Below are 21,949 nucleotides of genomic sequence, written 5' to 3'. Positions count from 1 at the left end.
AAGGGTGCGGCTCACAGTTGGTAACAAATCGTGATATAATAATTGTAGGAATGGTAATAGTCAGACATCATGGACCGAGGTGTCTCAGAAAGTTTTTTTGGAAGTCCACTGACCTTTTTTACGAGGTTAATATAACAATACTGCTCTCCTCTTCTCAAGGAACTTAGATGTACTATAACACCTGTTCTTGCCTTTTCATGTTTAGTAATATTCTTATAACGTAAGGGAATGCCTTCATGCTTTCTACACACTAACTTAGTGCATCATGGACTCTTCCACCCAAACTTGTATGCCATCTGCGCTAATATTAAGTGCATTCATCACATTTCAGCTTCAGCCAATGAGTTTTAGATCGGCTTTAAGTGACTTTTTGTTCCTGCTTCTTTGTAGTTGAAAAGGAGGCTGACTTCCTCTCCAGCTGCAGCCATTGTTCGGCTGACTGCTTATTATACTGGCAATATTTTAAAATGTATGTCGCATTATTGTATGGCAGCAGGCTGTGTAAGAAATGCTGCACCGTCTTTTCGCTTCAGCAGCCGAACGGCCGACCAAACAAACTGCCACTCCCGTGACAGGAAATGAAGGATGCGTACCTGTGTTTGTCCCTCCATAATGTGTATCTGGAAGTAACATGTTTTACGAGACCAAACATGTTTATTTCATCGTCAGCGTTTTGGCCAGTCTCATATATCCTCACGCGTAATTGTGTGATTTTATTTCTAATTGTTTGTTACCAGGGAAGTCTGCAGCTCTGGATGATTTTATCATCCTCAAGCGTCAGACTTCTCTCTGTTGGTGGGAGGGTGCATTCCAGGACAAGACCCCATTTCTGTGTGTATTTAAGTTACTTTCCAGGGGCGGAAAAGTGAGCAAAAACTAGTTTTTGAGTCACTTGGTTTGACCCTTATTCTGTAGCAATACAGAAAATGTTCTTGGTCTCTGCATTATTTATTGTCTCTGTCTGTTACTTGTACACAACTGGTTTTGAAATAAACAATCTTGTCATCATGGTCTTGTGGACTACAAAACAATTAGCACTGAACACTTGTCAATAACTTCTGGTTTGGAAGCTTCCCTGATTGCTGTTTCGCTGGCTTCACCTTTTCCAGCACCGGGCGAAAACTGACAGCAGGAATCAATCACTAAGGTGTGAAGAGCTGCAGGTAAAATGATTGCGGTGTTTGTGAGAGTGCTTCTTTGTGGTTTTCCCTCAGGCAGAATTTCACACAAAGACAACATGACTGAACTCAGAATATATGCAAATCAGTTAGTAGGTGTCTGCCAGACAGTTGGAGAGCAGTCAATTGTACACAGGATAGTAGATCAGAGTTGAACTTTTTAATTGCTTGGAATTTCTTCTTTGATTAAAACACTGAACTGTAGATTTTTGTTTTAATACAGCCTCCTGCTGGCCGTTTGAGAGCACAGCTTTAATGTATTACAGCTCCCATTTCTTTACTCCCCTATCTGAATCATATTTCCTCATAAGTCATTTTACAACTAAGCGTTTTTCAGATGTAATTTTCAAGAATTAGACTCCACTTCCAAAGGTATTCCTCCCCAGCTAAACTTAACTGGCCAATCTGGCTCAGCAACACAGACGCTGCATTCTTGACTCTGATTGGACACAACTGAAGCATTGCAAGGATTTGCATATAGCAGGCTGTAACACACACAAGCCTCTGCACCCACAGGAGTTTAAAGAATCCAGCAGAGAGGAGGTAGGTCATTGGTACTCTTTCTTTTCACACTCCTTTTGCCCTGGTATGTACAGAAGACATGTAAAAAATACGCTATCATGTGGTATGTGCATGGAAAACATCTCAGTTCAACTATAATCATTTGAAGCATTCTGTTTTATTCTGCAGGACTACAGAAGTGTCCAGGTTAACATGGAGAAATCTGAAAAACTACCAGAACTGAAAGCGTTTTCCACCACAGATAAATCAGATCAACTTTTGAGCCCTGAAGTCACAGTAAACCAAATATTTCATACTAATCCCCATCATGGCAGATTCATACCAAACTGCTGGGTGGATGCAGATTATTTCTGGCAAAAAAGCCCTTGTAGAGTTGGACAAGTGAACCAAGAGTTTAGTCAGCCTGCTCGTGCTGTGCAGCATAAAGAGCTGATGCAGCACAGAGAGCCAGAACGCAGAGGGGCGACTCCTGACAGGATGGACCTCCATCATCGACCTCTTTGTCCTGCAGGAACTGGGGATGGTGCAGGGCCGGCGAACAGAGGCACAGCTAGGTGGGGAAATCAGCCACAGAATGGAGTAAAATTTGTATTTGCTTCAAGGTTTATTTGGGATTCATCTATTTTTTTATATATTCAGGGAGGAGGATGAACACAATTTTCAGCTTCAGAGTGATGAGGAGGATCTTGAAGCTCCTTTGCCGCTAAGATCTGATGATGAGTGGCAACACTACAATCCCTTTCTACCTCCTCACCACTACATGCACAACTGTGGTAAGGAAACCTATTTACTATACATACTTTTTTACATTGCATGGTGCAAAAAAAATAAATAAATAAAAAATAAAAAAATTATGTAGCCTGTAAAAAAATGGTTTATTATATATTACTGAATTATTATTACTGATGCAAAAATGTGTAAACAGCACTTGTTTTAATTGGTCAAGGTGGATCAAACTGTACTGCTGTTTTAATTTTGTATCAATAGATCATGTCTTTTTAGAGGCTTAAATACTTGTAAAATTCGAATACTTTCAGATAAATAGTCGAGTAAAAAGTCTAGTATTTCCCTCCGGACTACAGAGGAGTTGCAGAAAATAGGAGCACTCAAGTAAAGAGTGAATGCTTTGTGACTTTCCACCACTGTCATTAGCAGCTATTATCATGCTGTAAAATTGCATGCATATTTTTCATTTTTTTAGTCTAAATTTATTTGTGCCCTTGTTGCTTTTCTAGGCATTTTCTGCTTTGTCACTGGATGTGCTGTCACATAGAAACGTTAAAACTATATTTGCAGACCTTCATCACACTATGGATGTCAGGTGTTATCAGTCTGCAGGAGAAGGGCAGTACGACTTCAATCCGGCCAGCAGATACCCACCTCAGCCATGTCACCACTCTGCTCCCTGTCGCCACAGAAGACCCTGGGATGACCCCCAAAACTGGTAAAACAGTAGCCTGACCCAGTCGTGGGTTCCTATGAGCCTTGCTGGTGAGGTTTAAGAAAAGAGCAGCATTCCAGGTGCTGCAGCGGTGTGCCTACTTTGCATGTAACATAAATCCATGACATGTCAGCGCCATTCAACTGAACGTGCTTTGTTTTTTTTGCGCTTTCTTCCTGCTTCAGGCTCCGATCTCATGATACCTGTATGAATGACAGCATGGCTCAGGTAAGCGTCTCAGTTAACGTGCCTCAGTTCTTCGTCCCCCCTGCGGAGGAGGTGTCGCAGGTCGGCGTGATGAACCTGAGCTCAGCAGCAGCAGAGGCGTCCAGCTCACATCCCCACGAGAGACGAAGAACTATCAGTCTGCCCGACGAGTGCCGTGAGTCACCTCATCCTCTCATTTCAGAGGAAGGCAACTCACTTCGAATTTCAGTGAAAATAACTCTTGTCAGCACAGGAGATAATTGAGCACACTGCAAAACCTCAGCTCACAAAACCAAGAAAAAAAGCAATGAAATGGGGGGAAAATTGCATTAAATGAACAAAATTATCTGGCAACAGAACAGGAAAATTTCACGTACCAAGATTTTTGGAAAAAATCAAAGATCCACAGTTATCTAAAAAATAGTCCGACCAGACTAAAAAACAAGTGCAGTTACCTGGATACAAAGAAATTCCGACTCTCACAACCGTTTTGTGCCTGTCAGTGTTGATCAAACAAATTTTTAATCCTGCAGAGTTCAGTTTCAAGCATTAAATTACTCAAAGAGAGAAAAGCAAGCAAACACTGCTTTGATTTAAGAAATGTAGAGTTGATTTTTTTTTTTTTTTTTTGCAGTGTAGGGCACGTAGACGTAACTGTAGGCAATTAGCCTTATTAGCCTTAAAGGGTGTGTTATTGATGCACGTTATCTTTATGAGCCTGCCAAGCCTGTTTGGAGGCTTGTAAAAAAACAAAAACAAAATGAAATTTACATTAAGATTAACTCAGTTGTTTATGTCAATTTGTCTACTAAAGACTAAGGGGTTGTTCTTTTTTGTTCTGTTTGTTTGTGTGTGTGTGAGTGTGTGTGCGCGTGCAAAATAGAAACCCCTTCACATTATATTGGATTTCATTAATTTTGGTGTAACATTTTTCAGTGAAAGCAGAACCAGTCCAGCAAAACACGTATACTCCATGGATTTTATGATGTCTTCTCTTGTCAGGAAACGTTTTTATAACTTATTCTTCGGACCTTTCTTCAGAGATAGTCCCCTTCGTGGACTTCCTCACAAAGCAAGGATTTCGACCCGCTGTAAGACACTTCCTCTTCACTCATAAGTCAGATATTTTAGAAAAAGACACACTGGACAGCTCACGTGCGGCCCTGAATTTAATCTCACAGATTGACATATTTGACAACCCCATCAGACGCATGGATATCAACAAGTGGAGGGACAGTTACCTGAAAGATGTAAGTGAAAACCACAGTTAAAACCTGATTCATGTACATTTCTTATTGCTAATTTATATATTCTCTTATCTTAGCATTACTAGACTTAGAAGACAGAATCAGACTAAATGTGGCTTTAGTATATGTTTTGTGCATTACAGTTGTCTTTTCAGGTGGTGAATGTGTCTTAAATGTATGTGTTTTTAACAGTCTTCAACCCTGATTATCATCGCCATCAGTCCAAAGTATAAGGCGGACATTGAAGGGTCTGTGCTGGATAACCATGGTCTACACACTAAATATATTCACACCATGGTGAGAGCGTATTTATCTCCAAGAGATATGAGTGTGAGAGGAATTTCCAACAGGTGCTTAGATTTTAAATCTCGTTTTGCCAGATCCAGAATGAATTCATCCAGCAAGGCAGCTTGAATTTCAGATTCATACCGGTTCTCTTCTGCAGTGCGTCACAGGTCAGAAAGTGTTTGTTTTAAATAACACACTCTTTACTCTGGCACCCTTTACTCGAAAGTTCTGCAGTTGCTCTGTTTTTTTTTCCACTCTTCTCTCACTTCCCTTTGTCACTCCTCTCCCCGAAACCTTTCCCTTCTACAAAAAACCCCCCAAACATGTACATACAGAATGACGTCCCACGCTGGCTTCAGAACACACGTGTTTACCGCTGGCCGCGGGACACGGAGGATTTATTACTGCGGCTGCTCAGGGAGGAGAGATACGTCCCTCCTCCTGTACCTATGGAGCTCACCCTCATCATCAGGCCTGTGGCCCACAGCTCTGCAGCTACACTGTAAAGAAGACACACCTGTGTTTATATGTGTGTGTGTGTGTGTGTGTGTGTGTGTGCGTGCGTGAGTGCGTGTGATGATTTCTTTCTGATGATTTGTGTGTTGTGCAAATCAAATTCTCAGAACTGATCCAGTCAAAATCAACAACAGCTCTAAGATATGTTTGTATGTAATATACAGTTGTTTTTCATATGTTTCAATAAATGTTTTTCCTCTGCACAGCGTATTTAAGTGAGTGGTGTGGCTGCAGGGGGAGGCAGAGTCTTTCTGTCCACCACTTTCATCCAAATTGAACTATCTCAACAACTATCGGATGGATTGCTGTGAAGTTTTGTACATTCATGTTCCCCAGACGATGATTCCCAGTGACTTAAGTGATCTTCTGACTTTTCCTGTAGCACCATCAAGAGGTTCATATTTGTGGTTTTAACTGACATGTCTGAACAACGATTGGACAGACTGGTACTGACAGTCATGCTCCTTTCGGGATGAATCGTAATAACACTGGTGATTCTGAAAACTGAAAGCTCTGAAAACCAAGACAAAAAGCAATACAATGGGAAATGTTACATAAATTATCTGCCAGCAGAGCAGGACAATTTCCCTTACCAAGACTGATAAATAAATATCTAGTCTCAAAGATGTGCTGTTATCTCAAAAGTGGTCCGCTATATCGCCATGATTTAAGATATTTCATCTTACTTAGATTTGTTTTTTGCGGTCCAAAATTTGTCTTAAGCACTTTGATTTAAACTGGTGACATCCCCACCAGCCTGAGCTCACTTTGTGTTAAATACTAATTAGCATATGTTAGCATACTAACACGCTAAGCTAAGATGGTGAGCACGTCAAACATCATACCTGTTTAGCATCAGCGAGTCAACATTGTCGTTGTTAGCATTTAGCTCAAAGCACCACTGTGACAGTGTGACAGAGTGGCTGATGTGACTGTAGCCTGTTTTAATGCTTCCAAGGCAAAATATGATAATGTCTTTCCACTTACTTACTTTTTACTTATTCACTTTGTGGTAAATATTGCACTTGAAGCTGTTGCAGGTTGCTAAAAGGTTCACCAGATGGCGCTCTTTAAATTCACATGCTGGGTCTTTATTTGATTCAGTGAGGTAGTTAATAATTTTGGAAACGTGTTTATTTCAAAGCTGCCACGTATGAGCAAATGTCAGAACCTAAAAAGAAAGTGATGAGCAGTGAAAAACTCCTGAACAAAATAAAGCACATCAGCACCAAAGGCAGCGGGACAAATGTGACGTCTTGACGTCTGACAGTGGAACTCGTTAAGGACAGTTTCCACCTGTGTTGCTGTCCATTCCTCATCTTGGACACCTGATTTGTTCCAGTTTAGTGGGCAGATTACCCCACCAGTAGGGGTGCCCAGTTCAGCCGACTGATCTTACACACACCCCTTCCACCGCCAAAAAAGGCCTGCCAGAGCGGCTGGTGTGCAGCGCTCCAGCTAAGAATAACCTTCTGGGGGATAAAGTTACCTTGAAGCCCCCCTGTGCTGTGCTCTGACCTATACCCATGTGAGGCACCAATAACACTGGGTGGAATATTCTGTCTGTTCCCCCTCACCCTACCCAGCCCTGTGCTTAGCTTGGCTCTTTCCTTCACCCTGCGTCGCTTTGCTTTTGCCCCACCGTCCCCAGACCCCCCTCTGCAATGCTGCCGCACTGGCAGCTCCAAATTCCCAAACGGCTGTGAAGCTTCATGCTTGATTTTCCATTTTCTTCCTTTTTTTTTTTTTAATCTTGGAGAAGTTCGCCCTGTGGATTACATGATTCAGGAAGCCACTGAACGCCAAGTGGAAATGGAATAATCTCATAAAGGGGACATTTTCTTTTAGTGGATGCTGATTGGATTCATATTGAAGCTGTGATTTTCCATCCACTTCTGCATGAGGAGGCTTTGGTACCAACTCGAAGGATAATACCTGATATTGTCTCCATATCACCATGGCTGAAGGTAGGACTGTTACATCTGCATCAGCGCTGAAATGAACAACTCTCTGCTTGCTGCAGCCAGAAAGTCTAAGTAAAACGTGCTGTGTGATAAATAAATGGCAATGTTATGACGGTGTGTGTCCTCTTAGGAAAATGTGTTGAAAGTTGGTTGCTATAAATACAGGATATCATGTAGCCAGAGCACTAATATTGCTCTCCTGTGACGGACGTGACTGCTGCCGGGGGGTCACCTCTGGTTTTCCAACAGCTTTCTGTCTTTGCCGTTGGAAAATAAGCCTTAAGTTTTTACGGGACCCGCTCAAACAAGTGGTGTGTAACAACCAGGCTTAAAGGCTTAAATGAGCAGAGCAGGCAGCAACAGGCAGTTTTTCCTTAAGAATCAGTTTCAATCTGTGGTGAAACACTGACACCACCTGTCCAGCCTGAATAATTCAGTTGACTGGAGGGACTGGCTGAGTTTTCATAAGCCAGCGTTTGTGTATGAGGAAGCGAATCATGAGACAGGCACGATCAGGGTTCATTCACAGTTGGACGGCGTCTCTAACACCTTGGCACCAGGGCCAAGTTGGAAAGGACAGCAGTGTCGCTGCACTCTCACAGTTGATGATGGCGAGGATGTGGTATTAAATGCTACACAAGAATTTTCCGCTGTGCTAAACAGATGGGAATTGTGCATATGAGAAATGAGAATAACAGATGATGTCTTTTCTGATTTTTTTTATCAGCGATCTCAGATAAAACCTTTGTTGATCAGCATACGACACTCTTAATCCGTCTCCTAAAGCTTGTATGTTGAGAGGTTTTAATTTGATGAATGCAAAGGTGAGACATACTTTCTTTAAAGTTTAGATCCTTTGATCGTAAAGGATTCACCTGTCATGGTTTAGCTGCAGTGTATGAGGCTGGGAGGGTGGACAGGGCAGGACGTTATTCTCCCAAACATGCCACAGTGACACAGTAGTCAGAGATTTGACTGAGCCATGCTACTGTTTTGAAGTTAGGAGTTGTGTTAGCATGAAATGAACTGGAGAACTGTAGATTTTTAGAGCTGGTAGACATTTTCAAAGGAAGAATATATCAGACACGTCTGCGAAAAAGCTTTTTTCAAGATGTTTATATATGGACCACATCTTCAATTAAAGGCCCTAAAAATCTGCTTTCTTTGCTCACACGTTGAAAAAGTTTTTGCACCAGAGACTTCTGTATTTATGTTTTTGTCCGTTTCTCTCACTGGTCTGAAGTACGTCGAGCTCAATTGGAAAAAGCTGATGTTTATTTCCGTGCACCAATCAGCAACATTTGAATTTGGTAGTTTGTGCTGTTACCAGCGCTGTCAATCAAAGGTGATCTAACCACACCCACACAGTCCTGACGAAGCAGCTTAGCTGAGATTTTCAGTGTTAAACTCTTTTGTGTTTTTCACAACTTTAATGATGATATTTGCTTATTTAGTCATTAATATTCAATGTTAGAAGAAGAACCATAAGATCCTAGAGCCCCTGGAAACTAGTTTTAAGAACTTTGTGCGTAGGAAAGAGAAGTTTTTGTTGGAGCATATCTTCAGGGCCTGACTAATACTGGATTTTTAAGGACAATTACTGACATTGATATTTAAAAGCTTTAAAAAAAATCTGATCTTTTTTTTACAGATGCATATACATGCATCATGCAATCCCTTTAATATGATTATTAAAGAATTGTGACAACATTGTGTAATGAGGACATTTTACAGTTAAGAAATTAGTAAATGCCTTCCAGAAGACAAATTTTTGCACATACTGTATTCATTTTGTTGCATGTAGATGCAGATATATTTGCAATGAGCTAATATCAGCTGATATATCGGTCTAGCTCATGTATTTTAACACACACACACACACACACACACACATACATCTATGTAAAAATATATTGAAAAAACAGGAGACAAAGCTTGTCTTATGACTCTTTCCCAATGCACTCACTGTATGAATGTAGCCTCTTGTGATCCGTGTTAATCTGCGTGCTGCTGTACAATGGTACATACAGTATAAAACCAGACTTCTCCAGTGTAGCAGCAGCAATTGTTAGACCAGGCAGCAAAGGTTTGATCAAAACAAGTACATCCTGATGAGCTCTCTGAGTAACTTCAGTGTCGTTTCTCCCCCTCTGCAGCCACGGGGTCCAATGGAGCGGCGCCTCCACAGACCAGCTCTCTCAGGTCCAAGGGTCTGGGCCTCCTCGGGAAGCTGAAAATGTCTGCAGAGCTGCTGATAGCTGTGGCTGCCCTCCTGTCCTGGGTGGTGGTGGGAGTGGTGATGTTTGACTTTGTGGAGTACAAGGCTGTCCCCGGTGGGTCACGGATACCTAAAAATGAATCCATTTAGATTTTCAAACAGCATAATCACCAACATCTTGTGTTATTTTCAGACGTTCAGCAGATCATGACGGACCCCATTCAAGCTGTAAACGATGCTGTTGATGAAGTATCCAGTCTGCTCAATAAGTTTCAAGGTACATGAGAGAGATGGCACGCCACATGTTTTTAGTAGGGTAAAAGCAAGTTTAATGACGCTTATTTCTGGGCCCCTAGAATGTGCACCTGATTTAAGTGACCCCATGTCCGTTGCCACCTACGCTGCTGAGGAAATATCGGAAGCAAAAGATGGATTTGTTCGCTATTTTTCGGATGAGGAAGGTATGAAAGCAAAGTCGACCAGGAGGTTTAGCAAACATGTGATGTGGCCATGACTCTAACTATCTCTTTCCAAAAACCACAGGGAACTTCTACTTCAGCTATGTCGACCCTGTGGTCATTGGGAGACGAGTTTTCCATTCAACGAATGATTTCATGGGTGGAATCGTGGGCTCCTTCAGGGACACACTGTGTGCTGTTGTGGATACTGTACTGGATACTATATCGGATATAAATACAGGTATGTATTCTGTATTTTGTTGTTTTTTTCTGAGGAATTTGTCTGAAATAAAAATAATAAAAAAAATAAGATGATGGTAAAAGAGGACTAATCATTTGATTCATTCAACTAAATCTGTATTGTTGCCCAGCATGATTTTTAATAAATTAATTTTCCCTCACAAATGTCCTCGTTCTCAGGAGAAACTGACCTCAGCTACATTGACCCTGTGGTCATAGGCAGAGGCGTCTTCCGTGTTACTAACGAGTTCGTGTGTGGAGTAGTGGGCTACATCCAGGATGTGCTCTGTGCCATCCTGGACACTATTCTGGATGTAGTGAAAGGTATTTACTCTTCTCATTTAACATGCCTCTAACCTGCAACCTCTAAACAATGACGATTATACACAGCAAAGAGTGACGATGTTACATATTTCTCATTGTTTTCCGTTTGTTTTTCCTCAGGATCCACAGATATTAGCTTCATGGACCCTGTGGTAATCGGCAGAGATGTCTTCAGTGTTACTAATGACACTGTCAGTGGAATAGTGGGCTACATCCAGGACGTACTCTGTGCCATATTAGACAAAATACTGGATATTACAAAAGGTACCTGCTTCATATTTAACAATTGTATTGCTTGCGGGGCGATATTTACATTAAATATCATTATGTCTGTGTTTTTGAATCCTTATTTGTTGCCTAAATTAACAACTAAATCAACATTATTGCTCAGTAACTTTCAGCTTGTGTTCGTTATGTGCGTGTAACAGTACTTTTTTTGTTGTTGTTATTGTTAATTATTAATTAATGGCCAATAGCTTTTCCGACTGCTCTCTAATTGTCTTTTCAACAGTCTTCATAACAACAAATAATTAGTTGATTTGTTGACTGAAGTGACTCACTGGAGCTTGAACCTGAATGTGTGTTGTTCTTCTCAGGAACCACTGACGTTAGCTTCATTGACCCTGTGGTTATTGGCAGAAATGTCTTCCATGTTACTAATGACTTTGTGAGTGGAATAGTGGGATACGTCCAGAGCGTGCTCTGTGCAATCATTGATGTAATACTGGACACGGCACAAGGTACAGTATCTGTCATGGTTTCTAACGTTTACCTTATATATGTATGTTTTTGCAACGTTATACTATATATTGTACTTTCAACTCCACTACATTTACCAGGTATCTTTAGTTACTGGCTGCTTTTCAGATTATATTTTTCATACCTTCCCTGCCCAAGGAAAACCATCTCCAAATTTGACGATTTTGAATTTGGATTTTTCTCAGAAACTGAAGGATTCCATGCCTCTTGGATTAGCTGGAAAAATGAATTGTCAAGGAGGTGGGAACAGGGCTGTTTTTCTTTTTACAGATATGTGGTTCTCACAGGACAGTGACGCTACAGACATATGATGAAGAAAGTAGTTCAAATCATTAACATTAAACATCTACAGAAGCAAAATGCAACATATCCATTAATGCAGCCCTACTATTAATCCACACATCATATCTAACAGTAACACTGACAGGGAGCATTTACTGCACAATGAGTACTTTTACTTTTCATACTTTTGCTGATGAAACTTGAGTAAGGTTTTGAATGCAGGACTTTTACTTGTAGTGGAGTATTTTCTGTACTGTAAGCTGCGAACTGTTTTTTTCACTGTGACTTTCCTGCTCATCAGATATCCAGCATGCTGTGGGATTCAGCCCCATTTCAGCTCTGAAGAGAACAGCAGAAATCACCACAGAACAAATAAACATGCTTGTGAGCTACTTCTCCACAATGCTGATCGGTGAAGAAGGTGTGTTTAAACACATGATGACAGATTTACATACCAGCTACATTACATCAATGTTGTCTAACTGAACTAAGAGAAACAGAGATATGAATAAATGTGGTAATGGAATAAATACTAGCCTAAACAATCTAAAAGTTATATTTTTTTGGTATCACGAGCAACAGCTTTGACTGACTTTGTGGTGTGCTTATATCTCAGGGATCATGTCTGAAGTGTCCATTGACCCAATGAAAGTTGTCGAAGACGCCGTGTTGGAGTTTACAGACAAGAAAGATTTGTTCTTGGCTTACATGTCGAGCATGCTTGTTGGCGATCAAGGTATTCTTGTTTGCCTCAGTAATATACAGAAATATTCTAACACAAATGCACCAATGTGGGGAAAAAGATAAAAATACTGACACCTTGATGCATATTTTATTGTATTTTCTTCTCTTGTTTTAGGTGAACCTGTTGCCACGCCAGTTGTAAATGTAGTGACTGAAAAAGGTTTCACTTTTCATTACTTTTAATAGACCTAAAAGCATCTTACTAGTCTATGACTGCAAATTTCAACATGTCTTTTTTCTTGTCTTTGTTTAGATGAAGCTGTAGCATCCCTGACTGATATGAAATTGGTACAAAGGAAAGGTGAGTAATGACAATACTTCCCTTTTTTTTTTCTTTTTTTTTGCTGCAACACTAAAAATCATCTTAAATCGTCTTAAACGTGAAGCTAACTGTCTTTCATTGCTTTCTTTGAAATGTAGGTGAATTTCTGCCACCTTTTGAAAAAGGTAAGAAACACACTATAACATTTACTCTGGACAGGTGTGAAGTGTGCTGCCAGCAAATAGTGGCGTTTCATGCATGTTCGCGTTGATTTTTGTTTTTCTTGCCACTTTGTATGAACTTGTCTCAAGTCTGCATTATGTCATGTTCAGCATCATAAAGTCAGCCTGAAGTGCAATGAAACTGTATGTCAATTTTGTTTGAATAAACTCCATTTTGCACTTATCAAATCACGGCATTAATAAATATGCATCATAATAACCAGTGTATACCTTCATTGTAATAAATGTCGTTATGATTTGGTGACTGCATCATTTCATGGAACTTTACATTTACGTGTTTTACCAGTAAGTTGTTGTTGTTCCAATCTTCATGTTTTCATCATCATCTCTGTTATATTGAGCATGAAAATCTGTCTTTAATATGTGTCCCATGGAGCTGCATTCCTCTGTTACCTTCTCCTGCATTGTCTGTACACCTGACTGACCATCACCTGCCACTTGTTTTTAAACTATATAAACATCTGTGACATCCTGTGTGTATGTTCGTATCTGGATTGTTTTTACTGGGTGACGTGTTTTCGTTTGGAATATTACATTTTATCATTGCATGGAATCATACAGTGCAAGTCTACACCACATGTTTCAAAAGCCTTCAGAATATTATTGACTATAGTCATTTTGGTGCTAATGTTTTGGGGAGGTGGTAATAAAAAGGAAAAAACAGCCAAAATGGGATTAAAGAATAAGTCTGGAAATATTCAATATTTTTGTTTTTGTCAACAAATACCATGAAAATATTCAAACCAACAATTAATTGATCCTACTAATACGTCAGTCTGATATATTTTATTCTCTGTTGCATAGACTAGGTGTCATCTGGTATTTCTTGGCTGCTTGATGGATGATTTTGATGCCTGGTGTGTCTCCATGGCACTACAATATGTACAATGTAATAAGCAGGGTGAAACGAGGCTTGCACTTAGCACACTAGCTAACTCAAAAAAACATTAAAAACACATCAGTGAGCCATAATACTAAACTAGGAGACATTTTCCATCACATGGGGGCTGTAGTTTATTTTTAATCCCACATAGACTGTTCTGCTGGCATACATACTCACAAGAAATGTGTATTAGTACGCAGCTGAAAATAGTCCCCTACAAATGCACTATTTATTGCTTTTTAAGTAAGGTTTGCTAGAAAGTACAATGGCCACCTTTGTAGCAAATTACTGGAAATGAAACTATATCTCTGATTTACATCTCCCTATGTGAATGGGTACTGAGACTGCTAAATTGTTGGTTTTGGTAATTTCCGACGATTTGTTGACAATAAGTCAGTTTTAATGATATATGCATATGGGGAACATCATTTGCAGCATGTGGTGTGTGCCATACAATGAATGGTCATTGTCGTTGTTCCCATTTCACTCCATTAAAATCCTTCTGTGCCTTGAAACGAGTTTGGAGCTGCATTTCCGTTTACAATTCCAAAGATGTGACGGTCAGATAAGACAGGTCACATGGGTTGATGATACAGTTACAGAGATCATGAGTGCTGCCAAAGATGAAGCTGCTGCTGCTGCAGAGCTAAGTGAAGCTCCAGGCTCAAAGATGCAGGAGGAGGAGGAGGAGGAGGAGGAGGAGGCTGAAGTTCCCACTGAAACTGCCAGTGAAGATGAGGGTACTCATACAGTTTTTCTTTAATAGTCACATTTATTAGTCAGACACACGATTGATCACAGACACTAAATTTGTTACTATCACATCACTAGTGAAACATGTCGAGCTTGAAGAAACTGGACATGAAGCATCACTGGAAGATGAGGGAATGATCGATGGTGACAGCCAGGAGGAAACCAACATGGAAGAGGCGGAAAAGGTTGGCTCTGAGGAGGAGGGGGAAGAAGAGGAGATTAAAACAGAGGAGCATGCAGTACACATGGAGGAGGAGGAGGGGGAAATAGAAGATGATGAAGGTATTGGTACAGATGAGGAGGAATTAAATACAGAGGATGACGAAGAGGAACAAGAAGCAGTAGATATTAAAACAGAGGAGAATGACGTAGAAGAACAGGAGGAGGAGGAGGACAAAACTGAAGAAGCTTTGGATGAGGAGGAGGACAAACAAACAGGAGGAGAGTTGATAGAAAATGAGGAGGAAAAGGAAACCACAGCTGAAGAATCTTTGATAGATGGGGAGGAGGAGGAAGAAGAAGAGGTGGAAACAAAAACAGCAGAAGAGGTGATAGAAGAGGAGACTGAAGCTGAGGAACCTGTGGTAGTTGAGGAGGAGGAGGAGACGACCAGAGCTGAAGAAGTTTTGGCAGACAGGGAGGAGGAGGAGGAGGAGGAGGAGGAAGAGGAAGAGGAGGAGGAAGAAGAGATCAAAACAGATGCTTTGATAGAAGAGGAAGAGGAAACAAAAACTGAGGAAGATACAGTAGAAGATGAGGAGGAGGAGACAACAACTGAAGAAGATGCAGTAGAACATAAGGAGGAGGAGACAACAACTGAAGAAGATGCAGTAGAAGATGAGGAGGAGGAGACAACAACTGAAGAAGATGCAATAGAAGATGAGGAGGAGGAGACAAAAACTGTAGAAGATGCAGTTGAAGATGAGGAGGAGGAGGAGGAGGCAAAAACTGTAGAAGATGCAATAGAAGATGAGGAGGAGGAGGAGGAGGAGGAGGAGGAGGCAAAAACTGTAGAAGATGCAATAGAAGATGAGGAGGAGGAGGAGGAGACAAAAACTGTAGAAGATGCAGTAGAAGATGAGGAGGAGGAGACAACAATTCAAGAAGATGCAGTAGAAGATGAGGAGGAGGAGACAAAAACTGAAGAAGATGCATTGGAAGATGAGGAGGAGGAGGAGGAGACAAAAACTGTCGAAGATGCAGTAGAAGATGAGGAGGAGGAGACAACAATTCAAGAAGATGCAGTAGAAGATGAGGAGGAGGAGACAAAAACTGAAGAAGATGCATTAGAAGATGAGGAGGAGGAGACAACAACTGTAGAAGATGCAGTAGAAGATGAGGAGGAGGAGACAACAACTGAAGAAGATGCAGTAGAAGATGAGGAGGAGGAGACAACAACTGAAGAAGATGCAGTAGAAGATGATGAGGAGGAGACAACAACTGAAGAAGATGCAGTAGAAGATGATGAGGAGGAGACATCAACTGAAGAAGATGCTGTAGAAGATGAGGAGGAGGAGACAACAACTGAAGAAGATGCAGTAGAAGATGAGGAGGAGACAACAACTGAAGAAGATGTAGTAGAAGATGAGGGGGCGGAGACAACAACTGAAGAAGATGCAATAGAAGATGAGGAGGAGGAGACAACAATTCAAGAAGATGCAGTAGAAGATGAGGAGGAGGAGACAACAACTGTAGAAGATGCAGTAAAAGATGAGGAGGAGGAGACAACAACTGAAGAAGATGCAGTAGAAGATGAGGAGGAGGAGACAAAAACTGAAACAGAGGCAATCGAGGATGAGGAGGCTGAGGAGGAGATTGAAGATAAAGATCTTCATGAAGGACACAAAGAAACCATTGAATTAACTGATACTGACGTCAAAGGTGAGTTTCTAAAAACTGAGCAAGACGATCAAGCTTTCGACCTGGATGATGAGTCTGAGTCTTCAGAAGAGGAGGAGGAGGAGGAAGGTGAATTACAGGACAAAGTGAAGATTGATATGGAGCTGGATGATGAAGATGTAGACGTAGAAAAAGAGCCACCTGTCCAACAACTTGATCTTAAAATCCTCTCATATGAAAAAACTGATAATGCCAGCATAGCAGTACCTGACTCTGACAATGACGAAGAAGAGCAAACAACTGTCCTTGACAAAGACGAATCCCCCGACATCATCGACGATCATGATGAGAACAACAACAACAGTGAAAGTCAGAAAACTGAGCTGAAACGAAAGAGGAAGGTTCATATTCCCTTTGAGAGGCTCAGGAGAGTCGGATCCAGAACTGAACACAAGCACGAGACAGGTACCACACTTTTCCCATTATCATCACATGTTTTCATTCATGCGTCAGGTCATGAAAGTGAATGCTGATGGTGTGTTAATAATGATAAAACAAAACTAATGTGGAATGATCATCTTGACATTTTCTTTACATATTTTCAGAGGACACCCTGAAGTCTTTGTGACTCAAGTCATTAGGGCTTGACAGATATTTGCTCAGTGACTGTTGTATCATGGTTCATTTCCTCATTTCAGTGCTCTTTGTTTACATTGTCTTAATTTGTGACTGCAAAGCATCACAGATTTTCATCACAAAATGTGTTTCATTACAGATTCGAGGGATTAGATTAACATTTTAGGCAATGCTCTTGCTTGCTGTTTTCCCCAGAATCAGAAGAGAAGGTTGATATCAGATTGATCTGTGTGTCCAGTCCGGACAGGCCTATCATCACAACATATACACATATTTTTAGATTCACTTACTCTTCCCTAGGATGTCATTATTGATCTAAAAAATGCAAAAGGCGCCCTCTAGAGTCAGTCCTTGGTTTGTCGGCTCTGGGCTACTTGTAGGAACATGGCAGACAGCAGAGGACCCGCTTCCTCTGCAAATATGAAGAGCTCATTCTAAGATTTCACAAGTACAAGGATTCTTATTTTTAGTGGATTATACACGAATGAACACATAACTATGAGTATTATATTATAAAATTCTGCCACATTCTGCCAATAGATCACCTAAATCAGGCATGTCAAACTGATTCCAGAAAGGACCATGTGGCTGCAGGTTTTCTTTCCAACCAAGGAGGAGCACACCAGGCTGGAATCAAATAATCATCTGATCTCAGTCTGCAGCTGATAACTAAGTGATCCCTTGATGTTTATTGGTTGGCCTGCTGTGCTCCTTGTTGGCTGGAATGAAAACCTGCAGCAACACAGCCCTTTATGGAATAGGTTTGACATATGTGCCCTAAATCTTATATACTAAACCTTTGAGTTTTCTTTAATATCAAAGTATTCCAGAGAGTTTTCAGTACATCTTTAGTCAGTACATCCTGCTTACATCCACCAAAGCATCATAGAAGTGTAGTTCCAGAACTTGGAGAGTGCAAACCAGCCAGGAAACTCAGTCTCAGTTTATGTCTCCCTTGAGGAATGCTGGTCGCATCAACTTTTGTCTTTACATGGACTGTACTATAGTGTTGTTGCTAAAGTTTGCTCTCCGTTCGGTGAGGGATCGTAACATACTCCCCTCCCTGAGGGAAAAAAATGTCACCTTTGCCATTCACGTTTAATTTTTTATTTTTTTATTCATGGATGGCTTCTATTCTACTAAGTTTATGTGCCTGACCAATATCTGTACTGGGCACACAAAGGCTGAATTGATCTTCTCATCTGACCACAGGAAAGACAAGCACATTTCCCAAAATGTTGGTGTGTTTCATTAAAAGCATTTTTTTTTAACTGAAAATCAAATGAAGGCAACAAGATCAAGTTTTATTTAGATCAGAAACTCATCTTGATTTGTGTGAATAGCTGAAGGGTAGAGCACCCATTTTTCCAGTTCTTTTATCTGTGCTCTTTTGATGACTCAGTTAAGACAAATATATTTAACAAGGTGCTAATTGAGTACTTAAGTGTAGTGCTTTATACCACCACTGCCTTAGGCAGTGAACCTTTAGTACAAAGGACAGCTAGATGGAGCTAATGGGCTGAGAAACACATAGATTTCTGGATGAGTACATGAAACAAAATAGTGATGTCCTGTAGGGTCTTCCAATCATCACAGTGTATTGTAGAAAAATATTTACTGAATAGCTAGATATTATTACTTTCTGCACATCTCTGCAGTCAAGCTCTAAAACTTAGGTCTGATTGTTTTATTGTTTATTGTTTTAACAATATAACATCATGTAGCTTTTGGTATGTTTTTAATCATAGTGTTTTAGTGCTGTAATGCTTGTAGTGCTTAAGCAAGCATGCCATTGCTGTAATGCTTGTAGTGCTTAAGCAAGCATGGTTATTTGTCATGATAACGGTATTACAGATCTGGTTACTGCTTAGAATTGCACTGTTATGTACTATTTATTTTTCATATGATACCTCAGTTCTCAAAGAGGCAAAGGAAAGGCACGCAATAAAAGAAGTTAAAGATGCCATTATTAAAGGTAATATACTTGAAACTGTATGTATCCTCTTCACATTTACTCCCAAAATCTGTGTTATATTTCATAATGTTCTCATTACTAACATTAATTAGTCTAATTTAGTGAAAACAAAAATGTACTCAATGCAAGAGAACCTGATAATATTGCTTCTGAAAATATATTGTGGTTTACAGACCTCAAAGCTGTAGAAACTGAAAGAGAGAAGGAAGCCAAACTTGAGGAAACTGTAGAGATAAAACTAAAAGAAGAAAAGCCAAGGGAGGAAGCCAAACCTCTTGAAAAGAAGCCAAAGCCCAAAGGTAATTACACTTCATGATAAAGAAGTACAAAATATCATACATATACATGTGTCAAAACTAAAAATACAGCGTGTAGAGTTAATCTGCAAAGATGAAATATGTCCCCAATGGAATGCTGCTCAGTCAATTGTTTGTTTAACTGTACAATATATGCATATTTTGTCACCACTAGTGCATACTGCTAGTAGTGTCCAGCATGAAAAACAGATGTATACTACATGTATCGCTAAACAAATTGTGGTTCATATTAGTGACATTCTGATGTGTACACAAAGAACACAGGTTACTTTGTCCACTGCTCAACTTTTAAGTCATCTTATGGCACAGAAAAAATAAACTGATACTTCTCTGATGATTTGATGATTTTTTAGAAGAAGCAAAGCCTTCTAAAGACAAAAAAGAGGTAAAGAAGCCATCCAAGGATGAGGCAGAAGTAAAGAAGCCTTCTAAGGAGAAGAAAGAAATAGCAAAACTAAAAGAGAAGAGGCAAGAGGCAAAACCCCCTAAAGAAAAAAGGGAAGTGAAGAAACCACCTAAAGAACAGAAAGAAGTAAAGAAACCTCCCAAAGAAGAGAAAGAAATCAAGAAACCACCTAAAGAAGAAAAAGAAGTCAAGAAACCTGTAAAAGAAAAGAAAGAAGTCAAGAAACTTCCCAAGGAAAAGAAAGTAAAGAAGCCTCTCAAAGAAGAGACAGAAGTGAAGAAACCTCCCAAAAAAGAAACAGAAATCAAGCGACCTCCTAAAGAAGAAAAAGAAGCCAGGAGGCCACCTAAAGAAGAAAAAGAAGTCAAGAAACCACCAAAAGAAGAGAAAGAAGTCAGGAGACCACACAGAGAAGACAGAGAAGTCAAGAAACTTCACAAAGAAGATGAAGAAGTCAAGAAACTGTCTAAAGAAAAGAAAGAAGTCAAGAAACCTCTCAAAGAAGATGAAGAAGCCAAGAAACCATCTAAAGAAGAGGCAGAAGTAAAGAAACCACCTAAAGAGGAGAAAGAAGTCAAGAAACCACCCAAAGAAGAGAAAGATGTCAAGAGACCATCTAGAGAGGAGAAAGAAGTCAAGAAACCATCTAAAGAAGAGACAGAAGTAAAGAAACCAACCAAAGAAGAGGCAGGAGTAAAGAAACCACAGAAAGAAGAGAAGGATGTAAAGAAAGAAGAAAAAGAAGTGAAGAAACATCCCAAAGAAGAGGAGAGAGAAGTGAAAAGACCTCCTAAAGAAGACAAAGAAGAAAAGAAACCACGCAAAGAAGAGATAGAAGTCAAGAAACCATCTAAAGAGGAGGCAGAAGTCAAGAAACCACCTAAAGAAGAGAAAGAAGTGAAGAAACCATCCAAAGAAGAGGACAAAATCAAGAAACCTCCTAAACAAGAGAAAGAATTAAAGAAACCACCTAAAGAAGAGACAATAGTCAAGAAACCATCCAAAGAAGAGAAAGAAGTCAAGAAACCACCTAAAGAAGAGATAGAAGTCAAGAAACCTCCTAAAGAAGTCAAGAAGCCACCAACAGAAGAGAAAGAAGTGAAGAAGCCACCTGAAGAAGAGACAGAAGGCAAGAAACCACCTAAAGAAGAGAAAGAAGTGAAGAAACCGTCCAAAGAAGAGGACAAAATCAAGAAACCTACTAAAAAAGAGAAAGAAGTCAAGAAACCACGTAAAGAAGAGAAAGAAGTCAAGAAGCCACCAACAGAAGAAAAAGAAGTGAAGAAACCACCTAAAGAAGAAAAAGAAGTCAAGAAACCATCCAAAGAAGAGACAGAAGTCAAGAAACCACCTAAAGAAGAGAAAGAAGTGAAGAAACCGTCCAAAGAAGAGGACAAAATCAAGAAACCTACTAAAGAAGAGAAAGTAGTCAAGAAACCACGTAAAGAAGAGAAAGAAGTCAAGAAACCTCCTAAAGAAGAGAAAGAATTAAAGAAACCTCCTAAAGAAGAGAAAGAATTAAAGAAACCACCTAAACTAGAGACAAAAGTCAAGAAACCATCCAAAGAAGAGAAGGAAACCAAGAAACCACCTAAAGAAGAGAAAGAAGTCAAGAAACCTCCAAAAGAAGAAAAGGAAGTCAAGAAGCCACCTACAGAAGAGAAAGAAGTGAAGAAACCACCTAAAGAAGAGAAAGAAGTAAAGAAACCATCCAAAGAAGAGGCAGAAGTCAAGAAGCCACTTAAAGAAGAGAGAGAAGTCAAGAAACCTCCTAAAGAAGAAAAAGAAGTCAAGAAACCACCTAAAGAAGAGATAGAAGCAAAGAAACATCCCAAAGAAGAGAAAGATGTGAAGAAGCACCCTAGAGAAGAGAAAGAAGTGACTAAACCACCTAAAGAAGAGAAAGAAGTTAAGAAACCACCTAAAGAAGAGAAGGAAGTCAAGAAACAATCAAAGGAAGAGGAAGAAATCAAGAAACCTCCTAAAGAAGAAAAAGAGGTCAAGATGCCACATAAAGAACAGGCAGAAGTAAAGAAATCATCTAAGGAAGAGAAAGAACTGAAGAAACATCCTAAAGAAGAAAAAGCAGTGAAAAAAACACCTAAAGAAGAGAGAGAGGTGAAGAAACCATCCAAGGAAGAGGGAGAAATCAAGAAACCACTTAAAGAAGAGAAAGAAGTCAAGAAGCCATGTAAAGAGGAGGCAGAAGTAAAGAAACCATCCAAAGAAGAAAAAGACCACAGAGAAG

The 21,949-nt window shown here is 40.0% G+C and overlaps 2 protein-coding genes across 2 annotated transcripts; both read left to right on the top strand.

Annotated features, from left to right (window-relative positions):
* The first annotated feature begins 1,706 nt into the window (after positions 1-1,706).
* LOC121618820 lies at positions 1,707-5,573 on the top strand. Its single transcript, XM_041954446.1, has 10 exons — positions 1,707-1,721; positions 1,869-2,254; positions 2,340-2,473; positions 2,997-3,144; positions 3,327-3,523; positions 4,351-4,439; positions 4,530-4,598; positions 4,788-4,892; positions 4,976-5,050; positions 5,219-5,573. Exons 2-10 carry the CDS (start codon positions 1,893-1,895, stop codon positions 5,387-5,389), a joined length of 1,350 nt encoding a protein of 449 aa, XP_041810380.1. The 5' UTR covers positions 1,707-1,721; positions 1,869-1,892; the 3' UTR covers positions 5,390-5,573.
* A 1,389-nt stretch (positions 5,574-6,962) lies between these two features.
* Positions 6,963-21,823, top strand: LOC121618526 (neurofilament heavy polypeptide-like). The gene is made up of 19 exons (XM_041954029.1): positions 6,963-7,366; positions 9,520-9,696; positions 9,775-9,858; positions 9,938-10,042; positions 10,125-10,280; positions 10,460-10,603; positions 10,724-10,867; positions 11,200-11,343; positions 11,946-12,065; positions 12,261-12,380; positions 12,504-12,548; positions 12,642-12,689; positions 12,809-12,835; positions 18,919-18,978; positions 19,152-19,277; positions 19,649-19,887; positions 19,936-20,424; positions 20,824-21,729; positions 21,812-21,823. Exons 1-19 carry the CDS (start codon positions 7,357-7,359, stop codon positions 21,821-21,823), a joined length of 3,156 nt encoding a protein of 1,051 aa, XP_041809963.1. The 5' UTR covers positions 6,963-7,356.
* The last annotated feature ends 126 nt before the right edge of the window (positions 21,824-21,949 follow it).

This window comes from Chelmon rostratus, chromosome 15 (genome assembly GCF_017976325.1).
Source record: "Chelmon rostratus isolate fCheRos1 chromosome 15, fCheRos1.pri, whole genome shotgun sequence".
Taxonomy (NCBI): Eukaryota; Metazoa; Chordata; class Actinopteri; order Chaetodontiformes; family Chaetodontidae; genus Chelmon; species Chelmon rostratus.
The sequence above is the reverse complement of the archived record's forward strand: the minus strand, read 5'-3'. Positions and strand labels throughout refer to the sequence as shown.